The sequence below is a fragment of the Cnephaeus nilssonii genome (genome assembly GCF_951640355.1).
Source record: "Cnephaeus nilssonii genome assembly, chromosome: 16".
In the NCBI taxonomy this organism is placed as follows: Eukaryota; Metazoa; Chordata; class Mammalia; order Chiroptera; family Vespertilionidae; genus Cnephaeus; species Cnephaeus nilssonii.
Window position 1 is genome coordinate 22633905 of NC_137087.1, and position 19486 is coordinate 22653390.

At 43.1% G+C, this 19486-nt stretch overlaps 1 protein-coding gene across 2 annotated transcripts in view; it reads left to right on the forward strand.

Annotated features, from left to right (window-relative positions):
- CTNNA3 (catenin alpha 3) overlaps positions 1–19486 on the forward strand; it is a 1396025-nt gene that overhangs the window by 82129 nt on the left and 1294410 nt on the right. For both annotated transcript variants that reach the window (XM_079794118.1, XM_079794119.1), the window contains one exon: positions 18930–19122. In XM_079794118.1, coding sequence (XP_079650244.1) covers positions 18930–19122 — 193 coding nt within the window. The remainder of the gene's footprint in view (positions 1–18929; positions 19123–19486) is intronic.

Below are 19486 nucleotides of genomic sequence, written 5' to 3' on the forward strand. Positions count from 1 at the left end.
GAGTAGCTAATTGATTAAAATGGTGTGAGTCTTGCTGGAGTATGAATGGCTGAGCATACCAGGGATCCCCCACCCCCCCTCCAACCTGGTACCTTGAAGATGAGCTGTGGGCAGATGTCAGTCTCTGCACATGCTTCACCTCTTCTTAGCCTGCTTCCTGGACCTTTTATTTTGTCAGACTGATTTTCTTTCTACTCATTCTAATGTTGCTGCCCTGTTGTTCTGGGTTCTCTTACCATCCCAATCCACTCCACTTCTGTTAATACTTTATCTTTCAATCCCAGCTCATCTATTCCCCACAAATTCAGAATAACCCCACAAATAGCCACTTCTAGTTTAGTTATAAAATTAAGATATTTCTCTCTATTTTTAAAAAATATTTTTATTAATTTCAGAGATGAAGGGATAGGGAGAGAGAGAATCATTGATCCGCGCCTCCTGCATGCCCCCCAGTGGAGACCAAGCCTGCATCCCAGGCATGTGCCCTGACAGAGAATGGAACCTTGACCTCCTGGTTCATAGGTTGATGCTCAACTACTGAACCACACAGGCTGGCTCCTTTTAAATTTTTATTTTTGGTTAATCCTTACCTGAGGATATTTTTTTCCATTGGTTTTTAGAGAGTGGAAGGGAGGGATGGAAGGGGGGGGGGAGGAGAGAGAGAGAGAGAGAGAGAGAGAGAGAGAGAGAGAGAGAGAGAGAGAGAGAGAGAGGCATCAATGTGAGAGAGACACATCAATTGGTTGCCTCATGCACATGCCCCGATCAGGGCTGAAGACTGAACCTGTAACCCAGGTACATGCCCTTGACCAGGAATCGAACTCCCCCTTTGGTGCATGGGCTGATGCTCTAACCATTTAGCAACACCGGTCAGAGCAAGCACTTTCTCTTATAAACTAACTCTATAGAGAGCCAGGTGGTGTAGATTGATAAATCCAGATCCCCTTGCCCTTTTAGTGGAAAATTGCTAGATTGAAGGGAGCAATTGTGGTTCAGCCGTCTGAAAGGATAGAATAGTCCATATCTCCCCGATGTGGTCATTTTTACTGCTTGAGGTGTGAAACTACCTTTCATAGAACGCCCTGGGCTATTTGAGAACACCCGCTTGTCCCAGGAGATACTTCTGCAGCTGACAAATTTATGGCTCTAGGTCATTGGTCAGCATATTTTTTCTGTTCTGGTCTAGATAGTAAGTAGTTTCAGCTTTGACATAGGGTTTCTGTGCAAATACTCTATGGTTGTAGTTTGGAAGCAGACATAGACACTACGTAAACAAATGGATGTGGCTGTGTTCCAATAAATCTTTATTTACAAGAACAAGCAAGAGGTCAGATTTGGCTCCAGGGTACTTAATTTGTAGACCTCTGGTCTAGACTATTTTGTCATGGATAAACTCTACACTTACTGATTAAAGAATGGTAAGAAATGGGCATTATTCCATACACAGTGGGGAGCCCCCTGTGAGATAGATTATGAGGGAGTGTTTTGTGACCACGCCCTGTAAGAGACACAAAAGCCTCACTTGGGAGGGGAGTGCTAACTAGGCAGTTCGGAGGATTCCTGTGACTGCTGAGATCCTTTTAGTCCAGTGGTTTTCAACCCTGGCTGCACATTAAAATCACCTGGGAGCTTTTAACAGTCCTGAAGCCCAGGCCACACAGGAAACCAATTAAATCAGAATTTTTGGAAGTAGGACAGGCAGTACATTTATTTTATTTTTAAAAAATAGATTTTTATTGACTTCAGAGAGGAAGCGAGAGGGAGAGAGAGAGATAGAAACATTAATGATGAGAGAGAATCATTGACCGGTTTCCTCCTGCACACCCCCTAATGGGGATGGAGCCCACAGACTGGAATCGAATTCTGGGAACCTTTAGTCCACAGGCTGATGCTCTATCCCCTGAGCCAAACCAGACAGGGCCAGGCAGTGATTTAAAAAAAAAGTTTAAATTGATTTTTTTTTTCTTTTTTAGAGAGAGGGAGAGAGAGATAGAAACATCAATGAAAGAGAAGCATTGATCGGCTGGCTCTTGCACACCCTACTGGGGATCAAGCCTGCAACCCGGCATGTGCTATGACTGGGAATCGAACTGGCCATTTCTTGGTGCACACGTCAATGCCCAACCACTGAGTTATACCAGCTGGGCTCCAGGCAGTAATTTTATTTTATTTATTTTATTTTTTATTTTTTTAAAAAAATATATTTTATTGATTTTTACAGAGAGAAAGGGAGAGGGATAGAGAGTTAGAAACACCGATGAGAGAGAAACATCGATCAGCTGCCTCCTGCACACCCCCTACTGGGGATGTGCCCGCAACCAAGGTACATGCCCTTGACCGTAATCGAACCTGAGTCCCTTCAGTCCACAGGCCGACGCTCTATCCACTGAGCCAAACCTGTCAGGCCCAGGCAGTAATTTTAAAAGCCCCCAAGTGATTACAACATGGGAACCGCTGTGCTCGCTGTTCTGTCAGCCAGTAGTGAGCATGGTTATGCCTCTTGGCTCAAGGCTTGACCTAGAATGGTGCCCCTTCTATGTCTTTTTATTTATTTATTAAAAAAAAACATATTTTATTGTTTTTTTTACAGAGAGGAAGGGAGAGGGATAGAGAGTTAGAAACATCCATGAGAGAGAAACATCAATCAGCTGCCTCCTGCACACCCTCTACTGGGGATGTGCCCACAACCAAGATACATGCCCTTGACTGGAATTGAACCTGTGACCCTTGAGTCCGAAGGCCGACGCTCTATCCACTGAGCCAAACTGGTTAGGGCCCTTCTATGTCTTTTTAAATGAGGTTGGGTGGTGCCCATTGGGAATAAATTTATAAGGAATTTCTGGGGTAACCTCCTGCATCAACTCTGTAATATGCCCAGAAAGTCCTCCTAGGTCCCAATAGGACTATTAGTGGCTGATCTAGGAAAACTCCCACAGCTGAGAGGTCTTGGATTCACGTTCTGAATATCTCCCTTACCCAGCAATCCCCTACTAGAAGGACTAGTCACTAGGTTATGTCCTAGGTTGCACTCATGGGTTTTGGTACCCATAGTATGGTATTTTGGTCATATCTTCATCCACAATTCCTGGCTCACAGCTCCCCAAACCCTTGGCATTTCCTAAGCGTTGAGAGTGGTAAAGTTGTCTTTTGTTATGTAAATGAGGTGACTTTTGGAAAGCACCCTCGGATGGGGGCTGGTTGTGATTGGAGGGTTGGAACTTTTAGTCTCAGGCCCTGACCTCTGGGGCGGGGAGAGAGGCTGGAGGTTGAGTTCAATCACCACTGGCCCTCGGTTTAATGATCACACCTGTGTAAGGAAGCCTCCATAAAAACCCAGAAGGACGAGGTTGAGGGAGCTTCCGGTTTGGTGAACATTGGGAAGATGGTGCCCTCGGGCAGGGCTGCCTTGCCCTGTGCATCTCTTCCGTGTGGCTGTTCCTGCGTTACAGTAACCAGTGCTCCAGTAAGTAAAATATTTCTGAGTTTTGTGAGCTGCTCTAGCAAATTAATCAAACCTGAGGAGCGGCTTTGGGAACCTCTGATTTGGTCAGAAGCACAGCTAACAACCTGGGCTTGTGACTGGGGTCTGAAGCGGGGGGGTGAGGGGGTGTTCCTTGTAGGACTGAACACTTAATGTGGAGTCTGGTGCTATCTTTGGGTAGATAGTGTCAGAATTGAGTTGGGTTATGGGACACCCGGCTGGTGTCCCGAGAATTGTTAGTTGGTGTGGGATTCCCTAGTCTCCCATCCCCCAGTTGGAATTGGGTCCAGGAACCTAATTCACCTGGTATCCTTGGCTTTGGTGGGCTTTTCTTGGGGTGGAGGAAGTGGTAGTGAGGGAAGAGAGTCATAATGTCCCAGTCTGGAGTCATGGTGTGGTCCATCCCACGAAGACGTTTCCATGTACAATCCCTGCACCAGTGCCTCTCAGCCTTAGCTGTACAAGGCATCACTCGAGAAACTTATAAACGTCCTGAGACCCAGGCCACGGTAAGGCCAATTAAATCAGAATTTCTAGAAGTATTTTTTTTAAAAGCCTCCCAGGTGACTCTGTACAGCCACTGGAATGGGACCTTGCTGCCACCAAAGCGTTGTCCAAAAACTGGCAGCATCAGGCTCATCTGGAAATGCCTAAAAATGCAGGTCCTTCGGCCCCACCCTAGACCCACTGAAGCAAAATCTAATGAGATCCCAGGTGATTGGATCACATTAATGTTGAAGAAGCACAGGTGTAGGAGATTATACATTTCAACTTTTAATTTGCAATGGTGAAAACCACTGCCCTTTAGCATCTGCAGGTGCTGGAGTGGTGAAGTCATCTGGAATTTTCGAACTCTGATATTCATATTGTTGCTCTGCAGCTGGGTCCTTGAGGGGGATGCCCAAAGGTGATTGTTGGGCGGGACCTGTACATTCCTCTGAAGAGGTTCTGCCTCTCCCTCACCGGACTGTCACCGAGCCAGACCTACTTCCTCCCCTCTCCCAGCCTGTGGTCAGTCTTACATCAAGTGATTCTGTTTTTCTCAGAAATGCCTTAGGGCAGTGGTCCGCAAACTGCGGCTCGAGAGCCACATGCGGCTCTTTGGCCCCTTGAGTGTGGCTCTTCCACAAAATATCTGTGCGATTGAAACGTACAGTGCGATTGAAACTTCGTGGCCCAGGCGCAGAAGTCAGTTTTCGGCTCTCAAAAGAAATTTCAATCGTTGTACTGTTGATATTTGGCTCTGTTGACTAATGAGTCTGCCGACCACTGTCTTAGGGACAACAGGAAGCATGACCTGAGAAATCAACAGGTTTTCTAGAGCTAGTGTTTCTCCTTGAGGGAGTTTGGGACCAGGACACCGTTTGTTTTAATGTAGACATAATTTTTAACTCTGGAAAGTTACTTAGTCTTGTTATAGATGTATTTGGAGATATATGGTGGCACAGTACTGAGTGCTCTACAAATTAAGGCTTAACAAATGTGGTTTGTGATTTACAGGCAAGTTTTTTCCATTAGGAATCAATTTGCCTTCTCAACCCTGATTTGCAAGGTATTCTATTTCTTCAATTTAGACACATTTTTCCACATTCCCCGCCTTACATGTTTAACATTTCTGAAATTAGAATGCATCTTACAATGGATATGAAGATTTAATATAATTTTCCTTTTTGATTCTTGTAGGGGATCACAAATTTACCTATTAGCTCCTTTATTTTCCGTAAGTGATCTGATCTTCTTCAAAGCTTCCACCCCCTGGAAATTGGGATACATGCCTTATATTTCAACCAATAAGAGTGGTAACTGGTATGAGTCAGCTAAGGAAATAATCCCTTCTCTTTAGATAAAATGATCAGAAACTCATAGTAGGGGTTGTTGCTTATGTGACCTCATGGGGATGGGAGATAGTTCTTTTGGATCTGAGTGGCTGGTCTGGGATGCTCTCAGAACTGGTGACCTTTGAGGGGTGACCAGTCCCCTGCATGGCCATCTTGTGGGCACCTCTAGTCTATACCTGATAAAATTTGAGGACTGCTTTCTCTCAGCTTGGTTAAGATCCATGGATCTCTCAGGATACGTTAGTCCCTTTTGGACATTTATAATGCTTCAGACCCCAAAGTCCCAGCTACGTCGGCCGTTAATTGCCTGGCATTATCTGTTCACCTTTCAGCCTCTGCTACAGGATCAACTTACTCTTCATGGTGGGCTTAGGGCAGGCTTCCTAGTCTTCAACAGTCACATTTTAATTGACCTTTAAGATACTAGGATGACCTGGGTCTTATCCATGCCTCATGGGAATCTAGAGTGGCTTCGGAAAGCTAAGCTGGACTTTTTTCTACCTAATTTTCCTGAGATGCCAGGATTACACTGTGGCAACCCCAAAATTTGTGCAAGAAAGCTCATGAAGCAATTTTTTCTAGGGTTCCAAAGATAAATGGAACCCAAGTCCCTCTGCATTCAGTGTTTTCTCTCAATCATGCTACTCAAATACTTAACCTGGATGAAGCTGAGAGGAGAAATAAGGATATGTCTTATCTTTTTTACCTATCAGCCCCTTTTTCCAAGTCTCTTGGGACTAGGTGAGGCAAGATTCTCTACTTTTTTTTTTCTATTTGACCAGATCTTTTTCATAAAACTCTGATCCAGCCTGAGCCAGTGTAGCCCAGTGGATAGAGTGTTGGCCCTCGGACCGAAGGGTTCTGGGTTCAGTTCTGGTCAAGGGCACGCACCTCAGTTGCAGGTTCCCTGGCCATGGTTGGGGTGTGTGCAGGAGGCAACCAATCGATGTGTCTCTCTCACATTGATGTTTCTCTCTGTCTCTCCTCCTCTCTTCCACTCTCTCTAAAAATCAATGGAAAAATATCTTTGTGTGAGGATTAACCAAAACAAAACAAAAAAACCCCTATGATCCAGTCTATCAGATATAACTTTTGCTATATGGGAGTTAAAAGAATCTAGAAAATGATTTTTTTAAATGGCATTCATAACTATTTTTGCTTAAGACTTGAAGAAAGCCAGCTTTGAAATTCAAAGAAGCTCAATAGTATCTTTGACTTTCAAAACTGGCTCTCTCCAAGGCCTCATGGTGCAGCCTTGGATACAGAAAGTTCAGTATTGCCAAATATCATCACATTTATGTTCTAAAAAGTGGTTAAGTTGGTATATGTTATAACTAATGGTGTTTTAGAATTAAGTGACTATGGTAATATCCTGATGTTTTGAAGGAGGGATTTAGGGCATCAAAGGTCAGACACTGGCCAAAAGGATTCAAAATGGTAACTGATGTACACTGAGTGGCCAGATTATTATGATCTCTGAACGCATAGTAATCTGGCCACTCAGTGTATATCCTATATAATAAAAGGCTAATATGTAAATTGTCCCCTCGACCAGGAGTTTGACCAGCAGGCAGGCCGGCCAACCACCCATGTCCCCTCCCCCTGGCCAGGCTGGCCGGACCCCACCCATTCACGAATTCATGCACCGGGCCTCTAATATATATATATATGTATACTGAGTGGCCAGATTATTATGCATTCAGAGATCATAATAATCTGGCCACTCAGTATATAATTCTCATCAATTAATGAGGCAAAAATGGCTTTGTTGATTCTTAGAGACAATGCTGACAAATGAAGTGGACACAAATCAATTTTAAACAGTATCAATATTTAAAATATGTTTTTATTAATTTTCAGAGAGAGAAAGAGAAAGAGAGAGAGAGAAAGAAAGAGAAACATTGATGAGAGAAAAACTTCTTCGATCAGCTGAGCCCGAAACCTGGGCCTGGAATTGAACTAGTGACTTCTTGGTTCCTAGCTCAACACTTGATGCTCAACCACTGAGCTACACCAGCCGGGCTAAGCATCAACATTTAAATCACTGATGGACTGTTCAAACCACTTGTGTGTTGTTCTAAGATCTTTACCATAGAGCCCTGCAAATCTAATTACTATCTCCTGTGGTCTTTCTTGCTTAACATCTGTTATTTCTTGCTCATGCATGATGAGCAGGTGATTATGGACATCTTCAATAAAAATGAGTTTTTTTGTTAGAAGAGAAAAGAAAAAAAATCTGGTTTAGGGTAGATGTGAAAAAAGGGACTATGGCAACAGGTAGTGGGAGTAAAAGGCAGATAAAGCTTCAGTAGTTTGTGTTGACAAAGCATATTGGCATAGTTGATTCAAATTTATAGTTGATAGGGTTATAAATGATTATTATACAAAGCTGGAACACAGAATTAGTGGTCATAACCATATCCCACCATCAGTCATGTTGGAAGTGGAATGCTGGCTGGTTGAACCAAGAGACCATGTGGACATGTCTAAACTACTGTGAGGTAACCCATTCTTTATTTTAGGGCCAGTTTTGTCCTGATTAGATTTTTCACATTTTTTAAATTATTGATTTGGGAGAGGGAGAGATAGAAATAAATGATGAGATGCCGAAACTGGTTTGGCTCAGTGGATAGAGCGTCGGCCTGCGGACTGAAAGGTCCCGGGTTCGATTCCGGTCAAGGGCATGTACCTTGGTTGCGGGCACATCCCCGGTAGGGGTTGTGCAAGAGGCAGCTGATCGATGTTTCTCTCTCATCGATGTTTCTAACTCTCTATCCCTCTCTCTTCCTCTCTGTAAAAAATCAATAAAATATATTAAAAAAATACAAAAAAAGAACAGACATATCAAATCGCATACATATCAACCTATGAGTACTTGCCATTTCGCTTGCTGGGCTTTAAAAAAGGTTAAAAAAAAAAAGAAATAAATGATGAGAGAGAATCATTGATTGGCCGCCTCCTGCACACCCCCTACTGAGGGTTGAGCCTGCAACCTTGGCATGTGCCCTTGACTGGAATTGAACCTGGGACCCTTCAGTCCGCAGGCTGACACTCTATCCACTGGGCTAAACCGGATAGGGTGATTTTTTACTTCTTACTTTGTTTTCTTCAAGAAGTCAATGGTTATTGATAGAAAATAATTGTCCTTCTGCTTTTTCTTGCTCAGCATTTCTTTGAATCACTACTCTACCATAAATAATTGATTATTGATTCACCAGAATCATTAATGCTTGATTTAGGTATAAATAGCAGCATGGATATAATTTCTCCTTAGTTTGCTTAATTCAGTATCTTGATAGTTTTTCACTGCACTTTTGGAAAAATTTGTAAAGGAGACTGTATGATTAATATTGCATATTTTACTGATGACTGCATTTGTCTCTGAATTTTTGCTCTGTATAAAACGAGCATAAATAGTAGTTATATTTGAAATGGCAAAAGCCACATATCCTAGGATGAATAGGTTCATGGTTGAATTTCTTGAGAAATACAACCTCTAAATGTTGGGATGCCTGAAGCTCAGTCCTGTAACTTCTTCAGCTAAACTTTGTTTTTAGGAATATGCATATAATTAAAATGAAAGTGTAAGTTATAAGAAACGTGTCTTGCCCTGGCTGGTTTGGCTCAGTGGATAGAGCGTTGGCTCTTGGACTGAAGGGTCCTGGTGTGATTCCAGTGAAGGGCACCTACCTTGGCTGCAGCCTGGATCCCAGGCCCTAGTTGGGGGCGCAACCAATCAGTGTCTCTCTCACATCGATGTTTCTGTCTTTCCCCCGCCCTTCCACTCTCTCTAAAAAAATCAATGGAAACATGTCCTAGGGTGAGGACATTTTTAACAAACAAACAATTTTTAATAAACAAAACAAAACAACAACAACAAAAAAGAAAGATATCTCCAACATTTACCTCTTTCAAATCCAGACTTGTCTCCTATTTAGCAACTCTAATAGGCAAACTTAACATGCCTGAAGCTCAACTCTTGATTCCCCTCCCTCCTCATATCTCCTTAAGTAAATATTACCTCCATACACCCACTGTCAGGCCAGATACCATAGCATCACCCTTGATTCCCTATTTCTTTCATAACTTATATCCAGTCTGTCAGCAAACCCCGTTGACTCACTTCAGAATTACCAGAATTCTGCCACTTCTCAACAACTCGGCCGCTTCCTGGAATAAGCCAGTCTGCTCTCCACTTGGGTTACTGAAACAGCCTCCCAACTGCTTTCCATTCTTTGACTTCTCACCCTCTACCTCATCTCTGGCCACCCCCAGCCTATCTCTCAGAGCAGCCAGAACGGTCCTGTTACATCGTAGGTCAGATCAGGTTACTTTCCTGTTCTAAAACCAGCAATGGTTCCCAGTCCCGAGAACAGAGTTGAGATTGTTGGTGGTGATGGACAAGGCCTGCACAGTTTGGTGCCTGGATGCCAGCCTGACCTCATCTCTCATGCTCTCTCCTCACTGCAGGAGGCCTGCTGGTCTTCCCGCTGCTTCGGGAACACACCCGTCAAACTCCTGTGATGAGGGCTTTGCCCTTGCTGTTTCCTTTGTGTGGAGTGTTTCCCCCCAGATATTAAATACCTTACTCCTCTCCTTCCTTGGGGTCCTTGTTATCCAGTCAGAGATGTCTTCCCTGACACCAAATCTAAACTAGCCCTTCCCCATCACTCATCTATTCCCGTACCTTTCTTTACTCTCTTCATAGCACCTGTTAATACCCGCTATTGTGTTATGGAACGGCTTACGTGCGTGGCTATTCTGTCTTGCCTGTGTATTGAGGCTCACTGCCATACCCTCCTGGCACAGTACAGGTGCACCAGCTATCTTTGTTGAATACATGAATGGTGGAGTCCAACGTTGTTATTTTGTTTGTTTCTGGGTGGTAAGTAGCTAAATAAAAACTGGAAGAAACCAATACTTGGTACTAGTCTCAACTTGTGGTCTTTTCCTAGCTATGTTTGAGTTCCTATTTTTTTCCAGGATAAGTGTACTTCCTGGATTAGAACATTTTAGCTACAGCTGTGTATGTGTTTGACATGTAAATCTCTTTGCTTTGTTAGGCCATCTGTGTGGCCCAGGGAGCTGGTAGATTTGGGGAGGGATCTACATGTGCTTTGTTATTATCCCTCAATAGTTCCAAGGAGCAGCTTGTGTTGGCAGTGGTGGTTAATCTAATAAATAAGCAAACCCCTACATTATAGTAAAAAGAAGTGATTTTTGAATATATTTCTCATGTCATTTGAGGTGAGGATTGCTGTAGGCTGACTGGCTCCCCTTTCCCAGTCACACGTTGAAGCCCTCCGCACCTCAGAATGTGAAGCATTTCAAAACGGAACCTTTAAAGAGGGAATTGAGTTAAAGTGGGGCATTAGGGTGGACCCTTAATCCGAATGACTGGTGTCCTTATGAGGGGAGATTAGGACAGAGAGAGACGTCAGGACGCTGCACACAAGTAAAAGGCTGTTTCCGACCGAGGGGGTGGCTTTCTGCAAACCACTGAGAGAGGCCTCAGGCCCTGCTCACACCTTGGTTTTTGGACTTCTGGCCTCCAGAACTGTGAGGAAGTAAATTTGTGTGGTCTAAGCCACCCACTCTGTGGTACTTTATGGCAGCCCTAATACCCAGCTTAAAAAAAAGGAAAATGAGTCGTAAAAATTGTGTGCCTGCTCTTTTTATTTATAGTTTGAAAATGAACTATGTAACCTGTCTTTTTTCCCTAAATATGTAAATATTTCAAATAAAAAATTCAAAAGAATATAACTATACTTGATTTTAGATCACTTTGAACTGATCACACTTTAAAAAGCTGTACAAATGGCCCTTGCTGGTTTGGCTCAGTGGATAGAGCGTCGGCCTGCGGACTGAAGGGTCCCAGGTTCGATTCTGGTCAAGGGCACATGCCCAAGTTGCAGGCTCGATCCCCAGTAGGGGGCGTGCAGGAGGCAGCCGATCAATGATTCTCTCTCATCATTGATGTTTCTCTCTCTCCCTCTCCTTTCCTCTCTGAAATCAATAAAAATATATTTAAAAAAAAAAGCTGTACAAATGGTGACTTGTTTATTGAGAATTTATAAAAATATGCTTTTCCATGACACAACATGGGAAGTGATAGAATCTCTTACTTTAAGAAATTCCTTTGGATGGAAACTACCATGTGCTGTCACTAAACTTAAATTTTAATTTTGGCTTAGCTACTAGCTCTCTTTGTAACTGTGTACAAATCACTCAACATTGTGGCTCTTGGTTTAAGGCAGTGGTAGGCAAACTCATTAGTCAACAGAGCCAAATATCAACAGTACAACGATTGAAATTTCTTTTGAGAGCCAAATTTTTAAAACTTAAAACTTCTAACGCCACTTCTTCAAAATAAACTCGCTCAGACCGTGGTATTTTGTGGAAGAGCCACACTCAAGGGGCCAAAGAGCCTCATGTGGCTCGTGAGCCGCAGTTTGCTGACCATGGGTTTAAGGCTTCTAACATCTAGAACAAGCATGCCTCACTATGTGGCCCACCAGCTGTGAGTTTGACATGCTTGGTCTAGAATTTCATTCATCTTTTCATTAAGTCAACCACTATTTATTATTTACTAGGGGCCTGGTGCACGAAATTCATGCACGGGGAGGGGGTCCCCTTCAGCCCAGCCTGCACCCTCTCCAATCTGGGACCCCTCGGGGGATGTCCGACTGCTGGTTTAGGCCCGATCTGGCAGTCGGACATCTCTCTCACAATCTGGGACCACTGGCTCCTAACTGCTCACCTGCCTGCCTGCCTGATTGCACCTAACTGCCCCTCCTGCTGGCCTGGTCACCCCCAACTGTCCCCCCTGCAGGCATAGTTGCTGCCAACTGCCCCCCTTACCCCCTGCTGGCCTGGTCACCCATTACTGCACCCCCTGCCAGCGTGGTCACTCCCAACTGCCCTCCCCTGCCAACCTGGTTGCCCCTCACTGCCCCCCCCACCCCCCGCTGGTCTGGTTGCCCCCAACTGCCCCCCCCCGCCCCCTGTGGGCCTGGTAGCCCCATGCAGCCTGCTGCTCAGTCGTTTGGTCGCCCCTCACTAACCCCCTGCTGGCCTGGTTGTCCCACACAACCTGTTCAGTCATCTGTTTGGTTGTTTCGGATGCGATGGTTGCTTAGCCTTTTATATATATAGATAGTATGCTAGCTTTGGGTTTTCAGGACGAGTCCAGCCCTGGACCTTATGGAGTTCATGGTAAAGATGGGGAGGCAGCATGTTAATAGCTAATTACAAAACACTGAGGGTATGAGAGGTACATATAAGGGCGGTGTGGGGAGGGAGCTGTGTTTTAGGTCAAGGTTGCCAAACATTTCCTGTCCTGGGCTTAAGTTGTTTGTGGTCTAACTCTGAATGGAAGATGAGATTGAAAATTTAGTCAGAAGTGAGAGCCTAAATTGCCTCATAAACCATGCTTTAGATGTTATCTGGTAGGCAGCAGGGAGCCATTGGAGGGCTTTGAGCTGTGCAAGTGTGTCCCATTAGCACTGAAGAGAGATGGCTCTAATGGGAGTGTGGGATGAGTGTAGAGGATGACAGTCAGAATCCATGCATATAATTTTCATAACAATAGAGTGGAGGATGGAGCTGAGGTTGAGGCTTCATGAGGCCCCCTGTGTCTGTGTCATGGAGCATGGGTTGGAGAGAATATGGGTGACAGTCCAGGAAGCAGCCATGGGAAGCAATGGCTGTGTGCTGGAGAGGAGCTGGCAGAAAGGAAAGCTTTTATAGAGGCAATGCAAAGGACGCAGAGAGGATGATGAGAGGGAGCAGATCCAGGACCCCTGGGATTCTGCCTCAGGTTAGATATGTCAGTCCCTGAGGTAGGAATCACGGACAGAGGAGAGGCAGGTTGGGGAAAGAAGGCTTCCCCTCTGGGCACGCTATGTGAAGTGTCGGCCACCTGCATGAAACATTAACTCCTTCCTTGGTCTCTGACACTTCGTATTCAAGCGATAGCCTACTTCCTAACCTTCCTTCTTGCCCAAATCCCTGCTTTTACTCCACAGTTTGCCACACTTGACGATCTGCTGTTCTCAGAAAAAAGTAATTTTCATCTCTGTCCCTGTGCACACGGTTCAGTTCACCTGGCTCACCTTGTCCTCAATCTCTCCTGGCAGAAACTGTCCTTAAAGGCTGTTCTCGGAAGCCCTCCTTAATCCTTGTGAATGTCTGCAATCACTGCAGGACTCTCTTTGTGCATATAAGTGTAAGCAGTTATCATTTTGCCTTTTATATTGCAGCTGGTTGTATCTCTTTTCCTGTACGGGAGCTTACTCATCTTTATTTTCTATATGTGCTCGATAAATGGTTATTGGTGTGAGACGAAATAAAAGGAGATTATAGTTGGTTTTGGAGAGTGGCGAATGCTAACTGAAGATTATAGTTGGTTTTGGGGGAATGTTAAATGTTAACCCATGCATTTGCTGGGTTCCCAACACTTCATTCTCCCTTAATACTTTTTTTAAATACAATAGGTTGCTTTAAAGAACAGTTGAAATTATCAATGATTTGAAGGGACTCACTCCCAACAAAAAATTAGGTAATACCTTTAACTTTAAAGGGATCGATGGTTTTACTTATCTGTAGACAATTTTATTTTCCTATCCTTTAAATTTCTTCCAAAACTCTGAAGTTTTAGCTAATTAACATTGCTTAAATATCTTATGTTTCATATCACACATTAAAATTAACTCAAGGAAGTAAAAGTAGCCCTGACGGTTTTTGTTTGCTATTGGAGGAAGGTAAAATTCAAAGTGTTTTAGCTGATAAACAAATGGCTTTTATTTTTTTTACTAAGATGATAACTAGAATTAATGAAAGCAGTAGTTAGCCTTGGCTGGTGTGGTTCAGTTGGTTGGAGTGTCGTCCTGTACACCAAAAGCTTGCAGGTTCATTTCCCGATGAGGGCACACACCCAGCTTGCGGATTTCATCCCCAGTTGGGGCATGTGTGGGAGGCAACTGATCGATGTTTCTCTCATCAAATTTTCTCTCACTCTTTCTCCTCTCTTCTCTCCTCCCCCACCCCCCGAAAGAATGAGTTAGATTGGGAAAGAACATATAAATATAAATGTGTTACCAAGTTGGCATAGAGAAGACTTTCCACGAAGCTGGCTTTAGTCTGAGGTACTGAAGCACTGGTGCACTGATGCAGCATATGAAAAGCTCCTGTGTGCACGTGCGGCTCTGCATGATAGTTGATGGCTTGGCTCACGAAGCACAGCAATTTAACTCTCTATTTCCTTGGATCATCCAGAGCACACTTGAATGAGGAAAGGTTAGAACACCCTTTTTTTGGACCTCTAAGTTTTAATACATAAGTATTATATATGATTAAAAAAATATATACCTGGCCGAAACCGGTTTGGCTCAGTGGATAGAGCGTCGGCCTTCGGACTGAAGGGTCCCGGGTTCGATTCCGGTCAAGGGCATGTGCCTTGGTTGCGGGCACATCCCCAGTAGGGGGTGTGCAAGAGGCAGCTGATCGATGTTTCTCTCTCATCGATGTTTCTAGCTCTCTATCCCTCTCTCTTCCTCTCTGTAAAAAATCAATAAAATATATTAAAAAAAAAAAGATTTCTTTAAAAAAATATACCTGGTTTTATGGAATTCTCAACATGCAGAATTAAGAAAGTAGGAAACTCCTTTTCATAGTTCTTGAAGTCTCTAATTTAGAACCATTTCAGTGAGGAACTCATACACGTATTTATCCTGAAGGTGTGTCTGTGGCCTAGCACAGACTTACAGACTGAGGAAAATGAGAAAATCCAAGTTCTTTAAGAGCTGCAAGCCTGGTGTTGAAGATTTCCCATTTGAGAGGGGTGGCTAAGGTATGAGAAGGAGGGGTGGGGAGGGTTGTGGATCAGTGACAAAAAGAAAGGTTAGCAAGATGGGCTTGGACCCTACATAAGAACAATCTTTGCTGTAAATTCCAACTAAAGTTTTTGTGTTCTTATAAAAATGTCACTGATTTTATACTGAAAAAGAAACAGAATTATTTTACAGAATGACTTGAAAGCTATTTTTACTGGTTGTTGGTATTCCCTCAAGAAATGAGAGACTTTCAGCTAAGATAGCACCCCTCAACCCTTGGTGAGAATCATCTGTTATATGAGTGACAGGAGTCCTTAGATCAGGCGTCCTCAAACTACGGCCCGTGGGCCACATGCTGGTGTTTTTTTTTTTTTAAAATTACTTTATTGATTAAGGTATCACATATTTGTCATCAACCCCCTCCCCCCGTTCCCTTCCCAAACCCCCCCACATGCAAGCCCCCCTCCCCCTGTTGTCCGTGATCACTGGTTAGGCTCATATGCAAGCACACAAGTCCTTTGGTTGATCTGTCTCCCTTGTCCCCACCCTCCCCTACCTTCCCTCTGAGGTCTGACAGTCTGATCAATGCTGTTCTTGTTCTTCTGTCTATGTTGTTCATCTTTTCCCCTAGATGAGTGAGCTCATGTGATACTAGGAATACACTTATAGGAACCGAAAATGAGACAGGCAATAATAGTTATGCTGAGAGGCAAATGAATCAGTCTATAGTGAGTTTCTTTCTGGGCCAACAGTTCTTTTGAGTCTCGGTTTCTATGTCCAACAGTTGTTAATGTGTTCATAACAGCAATGATATTTCAGTTCTGGATGGTGGACAAATGGTGGTATTGCAGGTCCGACCCTCTCTGGTTTGGCCCTGGGCAATCTGCAGTGACGCATATCTGCTGACTGCTAGTCACATGCTGGTGTTTTTGCTGTTTTTTTTTTTTTTTTACTTCAAAATAAGATATGTTCAGTGTGCATAGGAATTTGTTCATAGTTTTTTTTTTCAACTATAGTCCGGCCCTCCAACTGTCTGAGGGACAGTGAACTGGCCCCCTGTTTAAAAAGTTTGAGGACCCCTGCCTTAGATTCTATAGGGGAGTTGGGGTTAAAAAAAAGGTTTAGCTTTGTTTGTAACCCCTCCCTCCCAGGATTACCAAGCCATGTTTACTTTTGAACTAAAAGGAATCATTGAAACCATCACTTGACTTTAGTTTTATCAATAATAAATAACCATATTGGAGCATTTTAAAAGAAGACAGACATAAATGATTTATAAAAGTGAATAACTTGCGAGTTGCAATTGCAATTGCATTTTTTTTTTTGATGGGAGCACAGTGTTGTTATACAATGTTCTTTTCACATTTCTTTCTTCTCTGGCATTTATTATAAGGAACAAAGCATTTCAGGAATGCTCATTTTAATTTCAAAGCTCAAACATTTGGCGCATGGAGGATCAGAACAATAATAGAGGAATGTTCAGTGGGAAGCATCATGAATTGTGGCACTTAAAATACATTCTGAAGGAACATTTCAGACAATGATACTTATTCTTCATTTTAAACAAAGGTTTTAAACTAGGTGCTATAATATGTCTTAATCTGGGCAAGTATCTTTTAACTCTTGGTATATAAATTAGACTGATAATAGTGAGATATTTGCTTTTTGCACTATGTGAAAACCCATGTAATAAATCAGGCTTATTATCATCTTTATGTAATGCATGATAGAGACATGTGTCCTATTGGCTGCTTGTAAAGCATATAGAATGTGCTTTATTAACTGCCTTCATCAAATTCAGCACAGGGAACCTCAAGAGCAAGATAAGGTTAGACCCAGAGAGAACACCTTTGACAAGGACCCCAGAGCATATTTTCTATATCAATGTGGGGAATGGACTAGAAAATACACATTAAATTGCCAACCAATATCTGTGTCATGTTATGCATTTTACAAAACATTTTCCATTATTTAACCTTCACATGATCTTACAGGATAACAGGACTGTTCTCATTTCCCAGAAGAGGGGACAAAGGCTTTTGCTGCAAGGCATTCCACTCTGGGTTATGAACCTGGGGATAAAGCAAGTTAGAATAAAACAGAGGGTATGGCCCTAGCCAGTTAGGCTCAGTGGATAGAGCGTCGGCCTGCAGACTGAAGAGTCCCAGGTTTGATTCCGGTCAAGGGCACATGCCCAGGTTGCGGGCTTGATCCCCCAGTCGGGGGCGTGCAGGAGGCAGCCGATCAATGATTCTCTCTCATCAGTGATGTTTCTTTCTCTCTCTCCCTCTCCCTTCTTTTCTGAAATCAATAAAAATATATTTAAAAAAACAAACAAAAAAAGCAGAGGGTATGTTGGACAGGAGGATAAAAGGGCAGACAAAAATTATTTTCATCCACGCATTTCCTTATAGCTTGCAAGTTCTTTCTTAGTTCCTAACTAAAAAACTGGGTTCAGATATCTAACTAAACAAATGTTGAATGCTCCATAAATGAGCAAAATCCTCAGGGGCTGTCTGTTGTAAGCTTTGGCTATTTGATGACAAGCACGAGTTGAGCTTTCAACTGGAATTTCGGCTCTTCTCTTTTAAATACTAGGTTCAAGGTTGTTTTCCGTCCTCTATGATGGTGACCTTCAGGCTCTGCACATGGAAATGCTAACCAAATTTTGTTATTGGGCTCCAACATTTAATTAAGAAATTGATATTTTCCACAATGCAATGTGTCATAAGGTTTTGTTCCAAGTATAAATGCTTAATTTCTATCTCTAAACAATGCTCTCATTATGAGTTTATTCTTATTTTAAACCTTTTCAAAAGTATTGTGTTCATTATTAACATATTCAGGCAATTCAAAATATAGACATTTAAAAGAAACTCTTTTCAACTACTGAATTAATTCATCCATTTATATAATATTTATTGAACACCTACTTTGTGCATTGTTCTGCATGCTGGAGAACAAAATACATTTCCTGCTTTCATGGAGCTTACATTTGAGTATTGGAAGCATGCCATAAGCAGGTAAACAAGTGGAAAATATCAGGTTCTATAAGTGTTTTGAAGAACTATAAAGTAGGGTGAAGGGACAGATGGTGGGGGTAGTCAGGAAGGCCTCTTGTTAGGGGACTTTGAGTGGCCAGCTGAGTTACAGGGGTGTGTAGAGATAGGTAAGAGAGGTTACAAAGGGCCAGAAATGTAGGTTACAGTAAGGATTTGGATTTTGTTCTACTGAGGTCACCACTTTATATGTTACAGAGTGGTTCCCACCCCTCTAATATTAGTAACCTCTATTCTCAGCCTAAATAGACTACTGCTGGCTACACAGTGATATACATTTTATTTTATAATTATTTGATATTTTTGAGATATATCGTTTTCAATTTTTTCTCATTTCTGACTGCTTTATCAAGGTCCTCTATCCTTTTTTTTTTCCATGGGAAGTTTCTTTAATTAAAACAACACACAGGTACACACCCAGCCGATCTTCTAAAACATTGTCCTAGTGGTAAAACTTGATGAGACTCATTCTCTAGGGCCCTCCATCTCTGCCCTCTCTGCGCTCCTACCTACCATTAACCGGGAGCTCTGTGCTGGTTGATAATGTTCTTCCTGGTGCCTTGACCTTTGGGGGTGTACCAAGAGTACTGCTCCATGTTTCTGTGCTGCACTTCCAGTTCCTGGGATGCACTTCCTTTCGTTCTGGGCCATGAAACCCCAGGACTGTGTTCTCCTCACAATTTGTCTAGTGAGTGACTTGTCTTTTTTTCCATTCCAGGTGACTACACTTGTAAATTGTCCCCAGAATCCTTCTAACAGGAAGAAAGGATGTTCCAAAAGAGCCAGAGTGCTTCTAGCTTCTGTGGAGGAAGCAACTTGGAACTTACTGGACAAGGGAGAGAAGATCGCCCAGGAAGCCACTGTTTTAAAGGCAGAGCTGACTGCGACGCTGGAGGAAGTTCGCAAAGAAAGTGAGTGCTCTCGCCCAAGCTGCGCCCCTCAGGGTGTTAGTTCCTGAATGGGATTTGTGAGTGATTTGCTTTCCTGATTTGAGTTGACTAGTTTTATGCAGAGCTCCGAGGAGCTAGCTGTGGGAGCCAGAGAGGCTCATTACACAGCTCCGAGGCTCGGGGACCACTCCTGGTTCTTCCCTTTAGTTGTTCGGGTCCTCCAGGCTGCTTCTGCCCCAGGCAGCTTCTTCCCCTCACCAGTCACAGTTTATCCCCAATAAGGGAAGAGAAGTGTACCCTTTCTTGTCATAGAATATAATGAGAAATGACTCATGGAGCCGAAGACATATTTTCCCATACATGAATAAATCATAAAGTTCCTTGT